This window comes from Macrobrachium rosenbergii, chromosome 8 (genome assembly GCF_040412425.1).
Source record: "Macrobrachium rosenbergii isolate ZJJX-2024 chromosome 8, ASM4041242v1, whole genome shotgun sequence".
Classification (NCBI taxonomy): Eukaryota; Metazoa; Arthropoda; class Malacostraca; order Decapoda; family Palaemonidae; genus Macrobrachium; species Macrobrachium rosenbergii.
The window spans coordinates 43,593,638-43,609,379 of record NC_089748.1 but is presented as its reverse complement, the minus strand read 5'-3'; the positions used below and the strand labels follow the sequence as shown (position 1 = coordinate 43,609,379).

At 33.9% G+C, this 15,742-nt stretch overlaps 1 protein-coding gene across 12 annotated transcripts in view; it reads left to right on the top strand.

The window, feature by feature from the left end:
- Nucleotides 1–15,128, top strand: part of LOC136840757 (AT-rich interactive domain-containing protein 5B-like) — a 200,742-nt gene extending 185,614 nt beyond the window's left edge. For 7 of the 12 annotated variants that reach the window (XM_067107612.1, XM_067107610.1, XM_067107613.1 and 4 more), the window contains 3 exons: nt 4,503–4,715; nt 10,684–10,934; nt 11,186–15,128. In XM_067107612.1, the coding sequence (XP_066963713.1) occupies nt 4,503–4,715; nt 10,684–10,934; nt 11,186–12,362 (1,641 nt within the window). In that variant the 3' untranslated portion in view covers nt 12,363–15,128. The remainder of the gene's footprint in view (nt 1–4,502; nt 4,716–10,683; nt 10,935–11,185) is intronic. The other 5 variants (XM_067107618.1, XM_067107616.1, XM_067107619.1 and 2 more) reach the window with 2 other exon arrangements.
- The last annotated feature ends 614 nt before the right edge of the window (nt 15,129–15,742 follow it).

The window sequence follows — 15,742 nt, the reverse complement described above, 5'->3', positions numbered from 1 at the left end:
CCTTGACCCAGAGCTCAGCCTTTGGCCTAAATTTTATATTCCTTTACCCATTTCATAGATAGCTGAGAAGTGACTTATGACTGTTGTCTTTATTCCTTTATATATATCCTTTCTAATGTTTTGACAGGATAGTTCTTCCTTCATCCTGCCTACTAAATTTCTATTCAGGCAATGTATGATTAATGGGGTTGTAGTGAACAAATGCTGTTTTCATATTACGAAACCTGTTTTTCATTACAAATCCATTACTGAAATCATAAGTGTGAAAGTTCTTCTTCTTTCCCATCACTTTTGACCTTGAATTGTCTTTGGCAAATGGGGAATGAGGTGAAGCATATCATATATACTGTAGCTTGAACAAGCACAGATTTGGCCTCACAATCCTAGTCTGGGCATGCACAATCATGGTCTCTCAATCTTGAACTTTACAAGCTGGTGCAACTGAGATTTTGTTAAACTGAAGCAGAGGAACATTTGATTAATGGTGTTGTTTTGAAGATTTTTTGGGTTTAAAAACATTGCACATATTCTGACAAGTAATGTGCTTACCTTTTAATATATAGGTTGTCTGCAATGTAAAATTTAACCTTAAATTTTTTGTGGTGAATAGCAGAACAATGCCTGTTGTAGAAATGGATACATGGCCAACACTGAATTCACATTTTTGTAATTTTAGTAAAGCATAAAAATTCAAGCACAGTTAATACTATAAAAATATAGTATTTGCTTTATAAATCATGTCATTTCAGAATCCTTACATTAAATACCATGTTACCATATCCCCACGGAAACACATTGAAAATGAATATTAGACTGTAATGTGAAATTTGGTCTGGTAGCTAAATGATGGCCAGGATTAAAAATTTTGTACTGTGTAAAATAACAAAAGGTTAATTAACTACAGTAGCTTAACACTAAATGAATGGCATCATGCAAAATGTAGTTATTATAATTTAGTTTAACAAAGCGTTGCTAGTTGGTTTTGTTATGAAATGGTAGGTGAAAATATAGATTGAAGTAAAATTAAAGGAGTTAGAGAGCAAAGTAGGAAGAACCCAAAATGAGCATGTAAGCAAAGTCTTTCATACCATCTAATTTTGCCACGTAAGTGGCACAACTACAAGAATCTAGCATAGTATAAAAGATTAAAGCATAGTATAAATAATTAAACAGTACATATTGTAAATTGAGGAATATTTTATTGTTCGGTAAATGAAGTCTTCCGTTTTTGTTTTGCTATTGGATGAAGCCTAACATGCAAAAAACAGTATTTATAGTTGTTAAAAAAAAATAAACATACAGTATGTTGTAAACATGCCCTTTTACCTTGTTTGGAAGTATTGAGATTGTTCTTCAGTGTGTCTTCATTGATTGTCATAAATAATGAGTATGGGTCAAAACTTATATTTGATCTTGAAAAATTGATTATAATCATTATCTGGTGTTAAGTCCAGGTCCTCATCTAAATATTTTGCCAGCCTTGCCCTTTACTGGAGATATAATGTCAACTTTGTACTTAATTGTTAATCAGTTCATTTTTATGACAGAAATGAAATTGATCCTGGGAAGTGGAAAGGTCTGGGTTAATATATTTTTTCCAGGGGATTGTTTGTATTTTAAGTTATATATACTGTACAGTATAAGGTATTGTACTAATGTGTACTCATTGCAATTCATGTGTTAGAATTAGGCATGAAGTTGTTTCTGTAGTTTATATCCATTATTTTGTGTAGGTGATTGGAAATACACACTTCCAATCACCTTTGGAGGTTAACCAATAATTTTGGCTCCAGTGTGATCAATGAGAATCATTTCTGTAGTTAATATCCATTAATGTATGTAGGTGAATAGAAATAAATTTATTATGTTGAGGTTAAGCAATATTTTATCTCTGGATCATTGAGAACTTAACATGCTGTACTACTGAACAACATACTGGTTCCAGTGCTTGGTCATTGGACCAAACTTTCATGAATTTGGTTAACTTTTCATACCCAGTATTCATATTCCTTTAAGAAACTTAAAGCCATGGACTTAGGATTATTTAAATATCCATTAGGTGATAAAAAAGATGTTTTAAATGCTTTAAAAATTATTTATTAATTTATTATGCTAATGTCAACCTATGAAAAATTAATACATATGTAAGGCTTTTGGATTACACTAAGTGGCAATGAATGAAATATTTAATTTGGTAAAAGGTTAGCAAATCTTAGTATGGTTACATCTTCTCTTGCACATATCTGTGTTTTTTAGTAATTGCTTTTCTTTATGGTTGGACTCAGTAAAACATATTATGTCAAAACTTCATGAGTAGTGTGCAATGCATTATTTCCTTCTTCATTGTGATATTGGCAGCATGGTTGAAGTTTTACACTCATCTTCATATATTACTCATTCATCTTGGTATTTACCTTGTAACTCATCATTTGTGTATGATCCTCTGAGTAGCTGTCTCACTAATGATTATTACATTTCTTCACTTAGCATGTTTTTTTTTAATATTGAAAGTATTTTCTTTTGTGTCTAATATTACATGCTTTGTGTTTTGGATAAGATTTCATTTGATCTTTTTCTAATCATTATCTGTAGGGATCTCGTTATGTTTGATTTAATGAATTCTTTAGTTCTACTGCTGTCAGAATACTGTAACTGAATACAGAGCATATATGACTTATGGAAGCTGGTGCTGTTTGGGTTATTTTAAAAAAAATGGGAATTCACTTCAACTGACATTACCTATATTCCTTCTCATAATACAATCAGTGATAGTGAACTGAATTAATATCACTTCCCTGTTGTGAAAAACTACATGTTTACATGCCACTAGGATTGTAACCGATGCTAGCATTTATATAATAGGGGATTATTACCCAATTAAAGTAACTTATGTTGTAATGCAGTGATTGAATTAATTACACACCCATGCTGTGAAAACTTACATGTTTATGGTAACTGATGCTAGCATTTAACTTATAGAGGATTATTACCAAATTTAATAATTTTCTTTGTTGTGATGCAGGTACTGTATAGTATTGCAGGCAGAAATGAAGATTTAAAATCTTTGAAGTGTTTGAATACTGTATAATTTACCTTTATATTATATTGTAATGTAATAATTTTGAAGCTAGATCTGTACTATCTCATGTTATGCTTTGGCTTTTTTTTTTCGATAATTAATGCTGAGAAATTGTGCTGTGACAGCATCAAGGTGTAATAATGGATAATTCAAGTGAGTAACTTTTCTCCTACAGGAAACAACTACAGTTGTTATTCATTTAGAGTGCTTAAATACAGATAGCTACAAAATAACCAAAAATTTTATCATATTATTTTAGGAGGAAGTTAGAAATTAGATGTTATGTGCAGTAGTATTTTACCTCAAAAAATATCCTTTACTTAAAAATTTTATTATTTTTAATCTCCATAAATTTTTTTTTTCCCTTAATGTGGTGTTATGTAGCTGACAGCTGAAGACAAGCATGTACTGTACAATGCTTACATTAAAAGTAGCTGGTTCTCAATACAGTATTCTGTAAATCCAGATTTGTTGAATTTAATCTATAATGGAATGGGAACCTTCTATGTAAGAACCACTTTTATTGGCCAGTTCTAAAGAAGGATGAAAAAAGTAGTGGATAGTTGATTGGCATAGAATGAAACCTAAATCCTAATTTATGACAAGGGTAGCTAGGTATTTTATAGAGTGTATATTGGTTTAGTTTAAAATACCAAACATGTAACTTGCATCTCTCCAGTCTGTTTACCGACCCTTTCTGCCCTTGAGACAGATTCTGAGTTGGTCACAACTAGTACGATAAACCAGTCAAGGTAGTGGGTTGATTTAATCTGAAGCAAATAACCTTATACTGCTTATGATACAAATTGCGGTGGTTTGATACCTAGGATTTGCTGTCGTAGTACTGTGCAGTATAAAGTTTAAGCATAGGTTTGCTTTTGTCTCCCATACCTGTAACTGGATGACTTGGTCATTTAAAAGGACTGTTTGTTAATTTGTCTATATATATATTTATTTTAAATGATGAAGTCCATTCTTTTTTTTTTTTCCTCACAGTAAAGATCATAAAACAAGTTAATAATAACATACTCTTGAGAAACTGTGGGAAATAAGTTTGTGAATAAACAGACTGAGGATGAAATTGATGTAATGAATATTAAAAATTCTATTCAAGAAAATACAATACTCTGTAAGGAAGGGGTTATTGAAGTTGTTTATTTTAGTAAGATTTAATTTATTAATATTCCTTACTGTAATGATAGAATTTGCTAATAAATGGACCTCATTAGTTAATGACATATTTCAGGGAAAATCTCTTCCTAGTGGCATAAATAACATGTTGAGTGAATTCCCAGTTGTGGTGGGAGTTAAGGAATAGTTTCTTATTGTGGTCTCATGTTGTATTGGTTTTGTGTGGGAGTTTTGGATGAGTTGAGAAATTTAATGGGGAGGCTTGAAGCATGATGGCTGTTATTTCCCACAGCATCATGTGCCAAGTGAATGCAAGGCTTCTCTCAAGTTGGGGGTTGCCTGCCCACAGTTACGACCCTCTCACGTTTCTCCTGGTGGTGCACAGGAGGCACACGGGTTGCCCAGTGGGCCTTTAGGTGCAGCACCTCCTGTGGGTACACCACCCCAAGCCAGCCCTGCACCTCCTGCCTCTGTCAGTCCTCCAACAACACCTACGGAGCTGACGGTAAGTTTAATTATGGCTAACCTTGCAGTGGTTCATTGTTGCTGCCAGGTGAGCTAGCCAGCTTGGTGCTGCCCCTAACCTTCATCAGATCAGTTCTGATTAGAGCAAAGATGGCCCACACCATTGAGAAGAATGGACGAACAACTACTCTAATAAGTTCTTGGTTAAATAACTCACCAGCATTTTGTAAATAAAACATTTTATCTAAAATCCTTGCATCGAATAGGAGTAATATCCTTGGGGATCCCAGCAGATTTTGCATTGGTTAAGACTACTATTAAGTGCTTGGTATTGGAAGGGTTTCTTCATGGTAATGGAAGTATAGATGAAAGGAATACTCTATGGAATTTATTCCATGGTTATTGTAATAAGCATGCTTGTATAACTTGGAGTTGTTTAGAATAATTACTAAAGCTTCATGCATGGCACTCTATTTCATTTGCATGTCTTTTGTGTCTCAAAGTAGTACTCAATCATTTCAAGTATAGTTTTAAGATTTTTGCAATAAATGCATTGTCTGCATTATCAATATCTAATACTGTAATGTATCTTGGTGGGCCCAGTGAAAAAGCACTTTTATTTTAAAAAATTATTTTTCCGTGTGCATGAATGGTATAATACATAACAAAAGTTTATATTTCAGAGCTATTTAATGACCATTGGCATTATATAACATATGATACCGACATTTTAATTATAAGAGTTTTTCAGCAACTTAAGTAAATATGTACATTTTTTTTTCTTTCCCGAGCACACAGGTGTTTTGTAGTTTAGCTCAGGAGACCCTATCATAGTTAGAAGTTGTGTGTGTTGTATTTAGAGAAGTAAGTAGACTACTCTTAATTAGCATATGCTTTTGTCCCCACCCCATCCTCCTCTAAATTCCTTTGCTTGGTCATTTTATGAAACAGTTAAAATTGTTCCAAGTATAGGTAGTTCTATTATAAGTATATTCATATTTAGTAAGAAATTTAGCTGGATGCAGAAGTGAAAAGGCATGTTGTTAAAAGTATTTATGTTCAGCATAAGAAATCAAACTATAGATTAGACATAATCGACATTGGAAACGTTTGTACTATTTGGATCTTTAATGCAAATAGAGGTGAGAAAACAGAGTGAAGAAGTATAGTAATTGTGTGCAATGTTATGGGTCTGTTATACGGATATGGAAGCCATGTATAAACAAGGATGAATGTTAGCTTGAGTGGTGTCAGATAAAAAAAACTAGGGAACATTACATAATCTGAGTGATGTAGAGAGGGGCAAAAGATAGTTGACCCTTGTTATATGATTTTTGAAAAGCATTTGCATTTCAGGCCAAACAATACAACATTTTTGCGACACGTAACATCTGACTGACTATGTGTCAAAGATTCGATAAGCTTATAAATAGCATTGAAAAATCTCAATTGAGTAGTGGGAGATATCAGAAGTAAGAGGTCTAGTTGCACTGAGATGTATTAGTCATAAACAAAACTATTGCATTTCTGGGCTTAGCCTACATATTAAATTTTACTGTCTTATATATTTATTGTACTTTTTATTGTAATTTAAAAAAAAAATCTACTCTAATTTTGTCTGATGTAGCAGCATCAAAACAAAGCAAAAGTACAGTACTATGAGGCATTTGTAGGTGCATTAGTGTACTTTTGATTTCCATATTAATATTGAACCTCCTTGCTTACAAATTAATAGGTTACTGTAGGGTTTTCTGATGGCTAGCAATAAATACCCCACTAGCCAGTTTTCAAAGTATTCTTGCCATGAAGGTCATATTTATTAGCCACTGAGTTGTGTATGCCTCTACAACTGTTGCTCAGATTGATGCAAAAATTATGGTGACATATTAATTTCTAAATTGAAAATTACAATGTAAAAAATTAGTTAATTCTTCAATGACTGTAGTTAGTACAGTGTAGCATTTCGGTATCAGGTTTTGCCAAAGAAGTATAGCTCGGGCTAATGCTGTGTATATTGTTTTCAGCACACTGTATATTTTACTGTCATTATATAATGGAAGATTTTACCATGGGTATTTTCTATGGTGTAATTGATTATTCAGCTCAATACATTTATGAAATTTTAGGGCATTTTTTAGGTTTTTTTTTTTCACGTTACAAAAATTACAATACAGAATTAGAAGATGTACAATACTGAAGCATTACACACGAACATGAATATATAACAGTTGATTAATATAAACATAGATGAATTCTTCATAAAGCAGGACACATCAGTCTATCCAGATCTTCATGTTTTTAATTTCATTGTATTAACATAGTATGTGGACAATACTTCCTTACAGGCAGTCCTCAGTTTACAACAGGGGTTCCGTTTTTACGCCGCGTCGTAAACCGAAAAATCGTCATAAACCAAAATATCGTCGAAAATCGTAAAAAATCCTAAGAAAATCTTACTTTTAATACTTTGGGTGTACTGAAAACGATGTAAACTACATTTTTATTGAGTTTTTCATAAAAAAAAACCTCCAAATTTTGATTATTCTGTCGTTTTAGAGCCATATTTCTTGCATCGGATTGGCATACAACATGTCGTGACCCCGGAACACGTGTCGTAAACTGGGAAATAATTTCTGATGAATCTATTTTAAAAGCGTCGTAACCTCGGAACGTCATAAGCCTTACCCGTCATAAACCGGGGACTGCCTGTATTTTATATATTTTTTGCAGTATATGACAATAATATAATAAGTAATTCTAGTACAATCTATATTTTTATATGGACATGATTTGTGGTATATCAGTGGAACTGTATCTGAAAGATCATGAAGAATAATGTGAGTTAGATGGCAGGATAGAGTTAGCAATGATAACCGTAGGGGAAATTATGGAAATTCCACATGTAGATGAGATCATGATAAGATGGGGATAACATGGACTTGTCCTTCTTACAACCTGTAGGAGAATAGTACATATGGGATAGTGTCAGCTGGCTCCTGTGGGTACCAGACGAGTTGGAAGACCTAAACCTATTATATGAAAACTATGAGAATGGAAGCAGGAGATGAGTGAAGATTTGTTTAAATTAAAAATAGTGGTGAAATTTCAAAGATGCCTTTGCATCACATGGCAATGATAGTGCTGATTGAGTTTTAAAAATGGAGAAAGATGATTTGTAAATGTTAACTTGGATAAATTTGGAATGCATGACAGACCAGGATATACATCGGTTATGTAGCTGCAGTTATGATCCACATTATATAAACTGTAACAGTCTATTTTGTTATAAATACAAGTGGATATTATGGGAGGTGGTGAAATATAGTACAGTAAGTTATGAGCTTTTTCAGCACGTTTGCCTACGGTCCAGTTAACATCCCACTGGCCAGAACATATCCCAGACATTAAAGCAACTTGTACAGCATCAGGGTCGAAGCCAGGTTAGGATATTGATGATTCCCCCTTTTCCCAGCTTGAGAAATAAATGGATCATGATATAAAAAATGATTCATGATTTCCAGAGAGACACAAGAAAAGTATATATGATTGCTCCATGCTTGGCATATACCAACCTTGTGGTGTCATGGTTAATTATTACAGGCAGTTCCTGGGGTTCCAGTCCGATGCCACGCTGTAACCTAGAAAATGACATAACCCGGAAGGTCGCAAGAAAAATGTATAAAAATGAGAAAGTGATGAAAGCTTTACCTTTAATCCTCAGGGTGTATTGTACAGTGTTTTACTGTACTTGCATTCTGATGTGGTGTGCATTCAAAAACCTCCACATTTTGACTTTATATTGTAGCTTTTTGTATTTTCACTGTTTCATCGTGGCATAAGACGACGATGTAACTTAGGAACATCTTCCGTAACCCAGAACAGATTTTTTTACGAATATATTTAAAAAGCGACATGAACTCTGAACAGCGTAACCTTGGGACTGCCTGTACGTACTATAATAAAGCTTAGGAAAAAAATGGAAGTATGGTAATTTTTTGTTTTTTTTTTTGGTATAGTATACAGAATTTTCACATTGCACCATCCTCAACATTCATAGGCTTGTCCCAGTTAGGAAAACAAGTGAAGATTAGCATTTAGAATTTCCATTAGTGGTGGTATGTGTATTTGCATGGGTGTTATTGTGAGAGTGTCTTATCTGGTCATGTAGTTGGTCTCTCTCAATACTAAATACTAGACTCATACATGTGCACAAACAAGATAAATTTGACACAATTTACTGAAAAAGATATCATGTAAAATTTGTAACTACAACCTTTTTACTGAAAAGGTGTGTAATATAATTTATGACATTAAAAAATCTGACTCTAATTATATAGTAACTCCAAAGTCTCCCTCTTGGCATGTTATTCACAACTAAAAATAGTACAATACAACATTTGGGTTGTCCAACTTGTAAGCAGATCAAAGTGCCAACATGAAACTATGCAAAATAAGTGAATGCTATTTTAAATTCTCAATAAAAACAAAGTGCCAACATGAAACTAGGCAAAATAAGTAAATGCTATTTTAAATGCTCAATAAAAACAGTCACTTTTCTTAGTTCAGTTGATAACCTTTTTTATTATTAATTAAAACAACCAATTTGGTGATTGATAATTTTTATTAGGACTAGAGTGATGAACAACAATGTGGAATTTAGGTATTGTAAATATACTGAGCCAGTTTACTGACTGTTTTCAGCGTTAATAAAATATACTTTCTCTCTTTTGCACCTAAAATTGCACACAGTGATTTCATTGAAGCAGCTACACCTCACATTGGGATTGGTAATGATGTAACATTGGTTGTGGAGTTTTTCAAACTGGCGGATGATACTAGTAGCAGATTTTTATGCTCATTGTATGATAATGGAACAAAATTATCCACTGTGACAGACTTCTGGTGTGGCAGCCTCTGTTAGTTCAAGTTCAGAAGCAGTACATTTAATTGCTTGTGTATTATTAAGATCAGGATGTTTAGTAACCTGGGCAGTAACAGAAGGGGCAGTTTTGAAATACTATGTAACCAATTCAAGAATTGATATTTGCCATGATTGACCATGACCTTTTTAATCCATTTTTACTTGACTGATTTTTTTTTCAATGATTGGATCAAACATGTAAGTTGCATTAAGCATTGTATCAAACATGCAAGTTGAGTCATATAATTCATCATTTGATAGTTTTCAGCACTACAAAATGGGAAGTAGCTTAGCATGGGAACATATGGTAAAATAAAAAAGGGAAATTGATAGCAAAATTGTTTAATTCTTTTGGCACAGTTAAAGTAGTATCTGGCATCACTACATGGTCGCTTTGAGTGCAGTAGTTGGTTTATTAATTTTCTTTTCTTGAGGGAGGGGAAAATGTGTCGACAAATAACCAGTAATAATGTAGAGGATGCTGTCCACAATCAGTTTGTGAACAATGCTTGGTCATCATGCATTTTTATCATCAGGTTGACTGTTTTGAAATGTGTATAAACCCTGTTAGAAAACAGTAATTGCTAGAAATGTACTTTTACTACAGTATTAGGTAGTTTAAACTGACACTCAAATAAAATTTAAAATTCCCAACTCATGAGTCTAATCAATAGGAAAAGTAATTATATATGAAAAATATTGTTTTGTACGGAGTAGGAAAACCAGAAATGACTACTGAATCTGGCAATTATGAATCGTGTTGCTGTGTAATGTATCTTTTACCTATTGAAAATTTTCTGCAGTTACACAATATAAATACCCGTGTATGGTTGATGTTAGTGCCTAGGTTTCAAGACACCTTAATTTTAATTTTTGATGCAGCTGAAAGTTAAAAAAAGGCATTGATTTTGTATATATTATGAAACAAACTTATTTTTCTATGCAATTTCTCAAGTTTCCAGGAATTTTCCCTTGTTTCTATTTAGGAAATTCATATAATGATTATTCTTGTAATTCTAAGAACGGTTGGATTTGTGGAACGATGTTTACTTTTTCCCATAATATTTACTTCAAATATTTCATTCAGGTTCCAAAGGTGACCACCAAGAAAGAAAGCGGCACAATCCCCGAAGACCTAGCTAAGCGCCCAGAAATCACCATTACCCCTATCCCAAGATCCATAGGTAGTGTGGTTCCAGGAGGTCCTCTTCATGATCCATTAGCAGCTGTACCTCCAGGTTTGAAAGGTTTGCAGCTTGCTGATCTCATGACCTTAGAGAATCTTAAGGCCAGCTTTGGGATGTCAGCTTTACAAGATTTGGCTAAGATAGCTGAAAGGTAAGGAACCCGTCCCCAGAAATTTAGTTCCAGTTAAAACCAAAAAAATTGCTTCATATTGATTTTGTTTAGTCATATATATAGACAAATTGGAAAGTGATATTTGCAAGAAATATGTGCACCAGTATACTGTTGCAGTAAACTTTTTCATATTTTGGCAAAAGCTTGTCAACATAAAACCTAATTTTTTTTTATATATATAAAGTTAAAATGCATAAGCACTTAATAAAAATCATTCTGTTGAATTTCAGGTATGAAAAACCTTTACAAGAGCCAGCAACCAAAAAACTGAAAACAGAAGATGGTGCTAGAGTTAATGGAGCAAATTCAAGAGAAAAAGGGAATGGCCGCCCTTCTGTCATTCAAGAGACTCCAGCAAGCAAAGCCGGTTTGCCTGCTGTACCAGGTTTAGTCTCTGCTGATATGATTAGACAGATGAATCTTCTGGATGCCAAGTTATTACTTCCTGCCCATCAAAGCAACAAAACTATCAGTGCCATTGCACAATTACTACCGCAGACTAGCATATTTCCAGCACCGGCACCAGCAGCACATCAACCTCATATAAGTAAATCCATCAGAGATCCTAACCCTATAAGACCTGATCCACCAAGAGTCATACAATCACAGTCGGTTTACTCGCAAGCAAAACATATATATGGAAAGCCAACAGCTGATGTAAATAAAATGTGTGTTAAGGACACAAATAAAAGTGCTAGTCCAGAAATAGAAATTCTGGATCTAAGTCGTCCAACAGGAAATAAAAGTAGCAAACCACCAAAAACTGAAAGACCTGAAATAGAACTATTAGATTTATCTACTAGGCGAGATATAACTGTGTCACCAGTTTCTAAACCAGGTACAAGCAAAAACTGTAACAGTAATAGGATTCAACCCCCAAGTGTGAGTATAAAATCTTCAGATCATCCTGCCAGACAATCACCTAATAAACCCCAAGGTGGAGCTAATCCAGTTTCAGCAGCTCTTGTAGCTGCACAAGGCCTCCCACCTGGTTTAGGAGGTCTACCGTTAAATCCTGCCGCTCTACTACCGTACCTGTCACCTATGCTGTCTCCAGGAGTTAAACCCAATTCTGGAGCTGGAGGGTCACCACATATTTCTATATTTCCTTTCATGGACCTTGCTGCTTATTACAATAGTATGTTACCCCAGGGTTTAATTCCTACAACGAGTAGTAGTGGTAGTGGTGGTAGTAGTGCGAGTACTACAGCAGCGCAGCATATGGCGGCAGCTCAGCTTCACCTCAGTTCATTAGGGCTTTCTTCAGGGTTGTCAGGTCTTACACCTGATGCCCTAGCTAGCTTGGGAATATATAAGAACTTCCTACCCCAGGGAAATCTTCCTGCCCCACACTTCCTTTCAGGTCTCATGTCGCCACATAATCACAACCCGCCCACAAGCAAGTAACATTACCATACCCAGTCACATCACATTTCATCTGTTCCTATATTATTCATCGTTCATCTCTAAATTATGTTTTTCCAGGATCCCAGAGATCATTTTAGTTAGACTTCCGAATTCTGTTACCAGTTGTATCAACTATACTTTGTCTGTCTCCAAGGGTCATTTCAAAATGTGAATGAAAACCAGTACAAAACTTATTGTAAAGACTCATGCTTCCATGGGATATAGAAGAAAATTCATATTGGTTTAGATAACTTTAGATTCTCTCTGTCAAGTGGTGGAAATTTGGTATTAGGACACAATTAGCAATTAGGCACTTTTGTTAAGTAGCACAAAGATTTTTTATCATTAAATTATACAAAAAAGTTGCAATATGCATGTTTAGTTAAGACAAAAGTAATGTGGAGGCAGACAGTGCCCGTTTTCAGTATTGTTTATTTGATTGAAGCTTCTTTTGCCTACCTCCATAGTCATTATATATTTGTTCACATTTCTGTTCTCATCATCACCTCTCCAATTATCATATCATTGCTCACATCACCATTGCTACCACAGCCTCCTCTCTCCCACTGATTGTCTATACTGGCCTGCCATTTTGAGCTGGATTTAACTTGCATCGAGTTTCTATGGTACACTATTTTCCATCTTCTTTCCTTGATAGCTAGGGTATCTATATTTATGTAAAAAGAGGTATAGAATCTATGTTTTTTTGAAGAAATGCACTAAAGTCTCTTATGCATAATCAACTGGGCAGTATTTGTTATTTGTGCAGGTGCTTGATGCTCTTGGCAAAATTGTTAGAAAATGGTTACACATGATTGTTTGTATTTTAACTTTTTGTTAAAACATTCATTATAGCTGCATGTGAAGTGCCTAATTATTGTCTAAAAGAAAAAAATTGATATGATTGGTAAGCAAAGGTTCCAGGTGTGAATTGGTTACTGTCATTTAATGATTCAATAATTGTTAGGCATTGTAAAAGATTCAAAAATAAATGCTGATAGTTGTCGCTTGAAATACTGGTAAAGTTTGAAAAATGGTTGGCAGGCAAGCTCTATGCAATTTTATAATTTCATCATTTGTATTGTCTGAAAGTCAACTTAATTGTTATAAGAACAATTTGATCAAAATAATTGTCATGTGTACAAAATACCTAAATTTGTAAATTATTTGAGTGAACCACTTGAGGGAATAGTTTTCTCATGACATACAAATATCTCATGCCTAAATAGAATGCAAGAATTTGTCAATTTTTTCTTGTACTTTGTATTGGTTGTATTGTTAAAGTAGTCATTGTTATTTTGCAAGGATTTTCACTGGTGTGCAGTAATCTGCAGCATCCTAGTTTGGAAGTGTAGATTATTTTAATAGTCCTTTTAATAATTAATTAATAGAAAAGTCAGATTCATGTAGAATTATTAATTTTATTTGGCAGTTCCTTTAAAATAAACCATGGTTATGCTTGTCAGATTGCTAGGTTTGACAAAAACAATCTAGGTATGGGAAAGTGCAAGCTTGTGGTCTCCATGAAAGTAAATTGCTATCAAATTATATAAACAATAGGGCACTGAGGAATTTGATATTGCTTCTTAAAAGTTCTTTTACTTTATATAGTTATTTATTCAAGTTATGCAATTTATATAGCATTAATTAAAAATTCATTTTGATTTTGTAAAAAATTAACCAACTCCTTGAACTTTTACTTATTTTCTTCTTTGAAGCATATGCAGGACCTTTTGACAAATATCTGTCTCTTTATTTGTTTATAGGAAACCTAAGAAATTGCTATGCAAGTTAACATGCCATTGGGAGAAGGGCTCTTTTGGTACCTGGTTTAGAGTAAGATTTTTCTTTTTGGGTTCAGTAAGTGCCTAGTTTTGGTTTAACTTTTTTTTTTTTTTTTTTCTAATTATAATGTGGAAATGTAAATATTTGATTTATTCCTTTTTTCAAATTTTTATTGTAAAAGGATACTAGGTTAGTTATTTTTTGTAATAAACTTTTGTAGTCATAGCCAGAAAGACAAATGCCTAGCTGTGGTTTATAAAAAAAAAATATATATAAATATATATATTAGTGGGAGCTGACTTATGTCTTCTACCCATAAGAAGTTACGAGTTCATTCGCGACTACCTCGAGTGTCAAGATGTGTACATTCAGAAGCTCATTCTGGAGGCAAAATCTGAGAATGGAACAAAGCAGGAAACAGTGATCGTTGTTTGTTTTTAGTAATAAGTAGGATACAATCTTCAACTGCGAGAGAAGTCAGCAATCACACTTTTGTATCACATGACTGAATGAAAGGATTATAAATATTAAAAGTCTTTACCCAACTCTGGTCATTGTGGTTTTGTTCTGTTTTCTGTTATTTGCCTCTAATAGTGTGTCATTTGTTTCTCCATGAGAACCTTTTCAAATGTAATTTTAACTTGTAGATATGTGTCTTAAAGATGATGGTCCTTCCATAAATGTTATGTTGCATCTCATGATTGACCAAAGATTTCCATACATTCATTCTTTGTACATACTTTGTGCAAATCTTATCATATTTGTACATAATGGAAGTGTTTTAACCAAATAGAAAGGACCAAGTAACATTAGTTAAAAAAAAGGAAAAAAAAAAAAAGAAAAAATGGTAGTTGGAAGGCATTAGTCTGCCAATTCCCCAACTTGTTCTTTTCTCCCGAAAACTTTGGCAATTCTTACCTGAAATATACCTTTTGTACCAATGTAAGGAAATTATTAATGTAATAAAATGACTTTGAGTAAGTTTAGCTTTTCTATTAAAACAACTTTTTACACTTTAATGAGATGTTTCCCAAGCAGGGTTCACTATGTCCTCTTCCCCTGGCTTGTCTTGTGCACTAGCCAAAACACCACCTTGTCCTGGTCTTCATTTATGGCTTTCTCCAGGAGTTTCTAGACCTCCGTACTTGGTTTCGTTTTCCTAATTACATATTCACTGTTCCTCATTTTTACTAATATCTCAATTTCATCTTAGGTTCTTTTCCAGCCTCTGGACACGACGTAATTGTTAACTTTTCTTTGTAATGCTATGATAGTCTTGCTGCATATCAGCCTCAAGTCTGAGCATTTTGTTGTAATAAAATCTATGTTTTCTGCACCCACAGCTCTGCCTGCTCACTTTTATTTAAGGGTTTCTGAACATATATATTTGATCAGTGCTCGAGCAATCTGTGGGGGACTAGATCACACAGCTGCTCCCATTCTCTTACAGCCCTTGCCTTCGTAGTTCAATGTGTCTCAAAGTAACAGAACTCTTCAAAGGCTGCCTCTTCCACGACATGGGTGCTCCAACTCCCTTTCTTCCCCATTTTCTCTTCTGATACAGCTGTGCTTCAGATTTATATTTTGCAATCCTG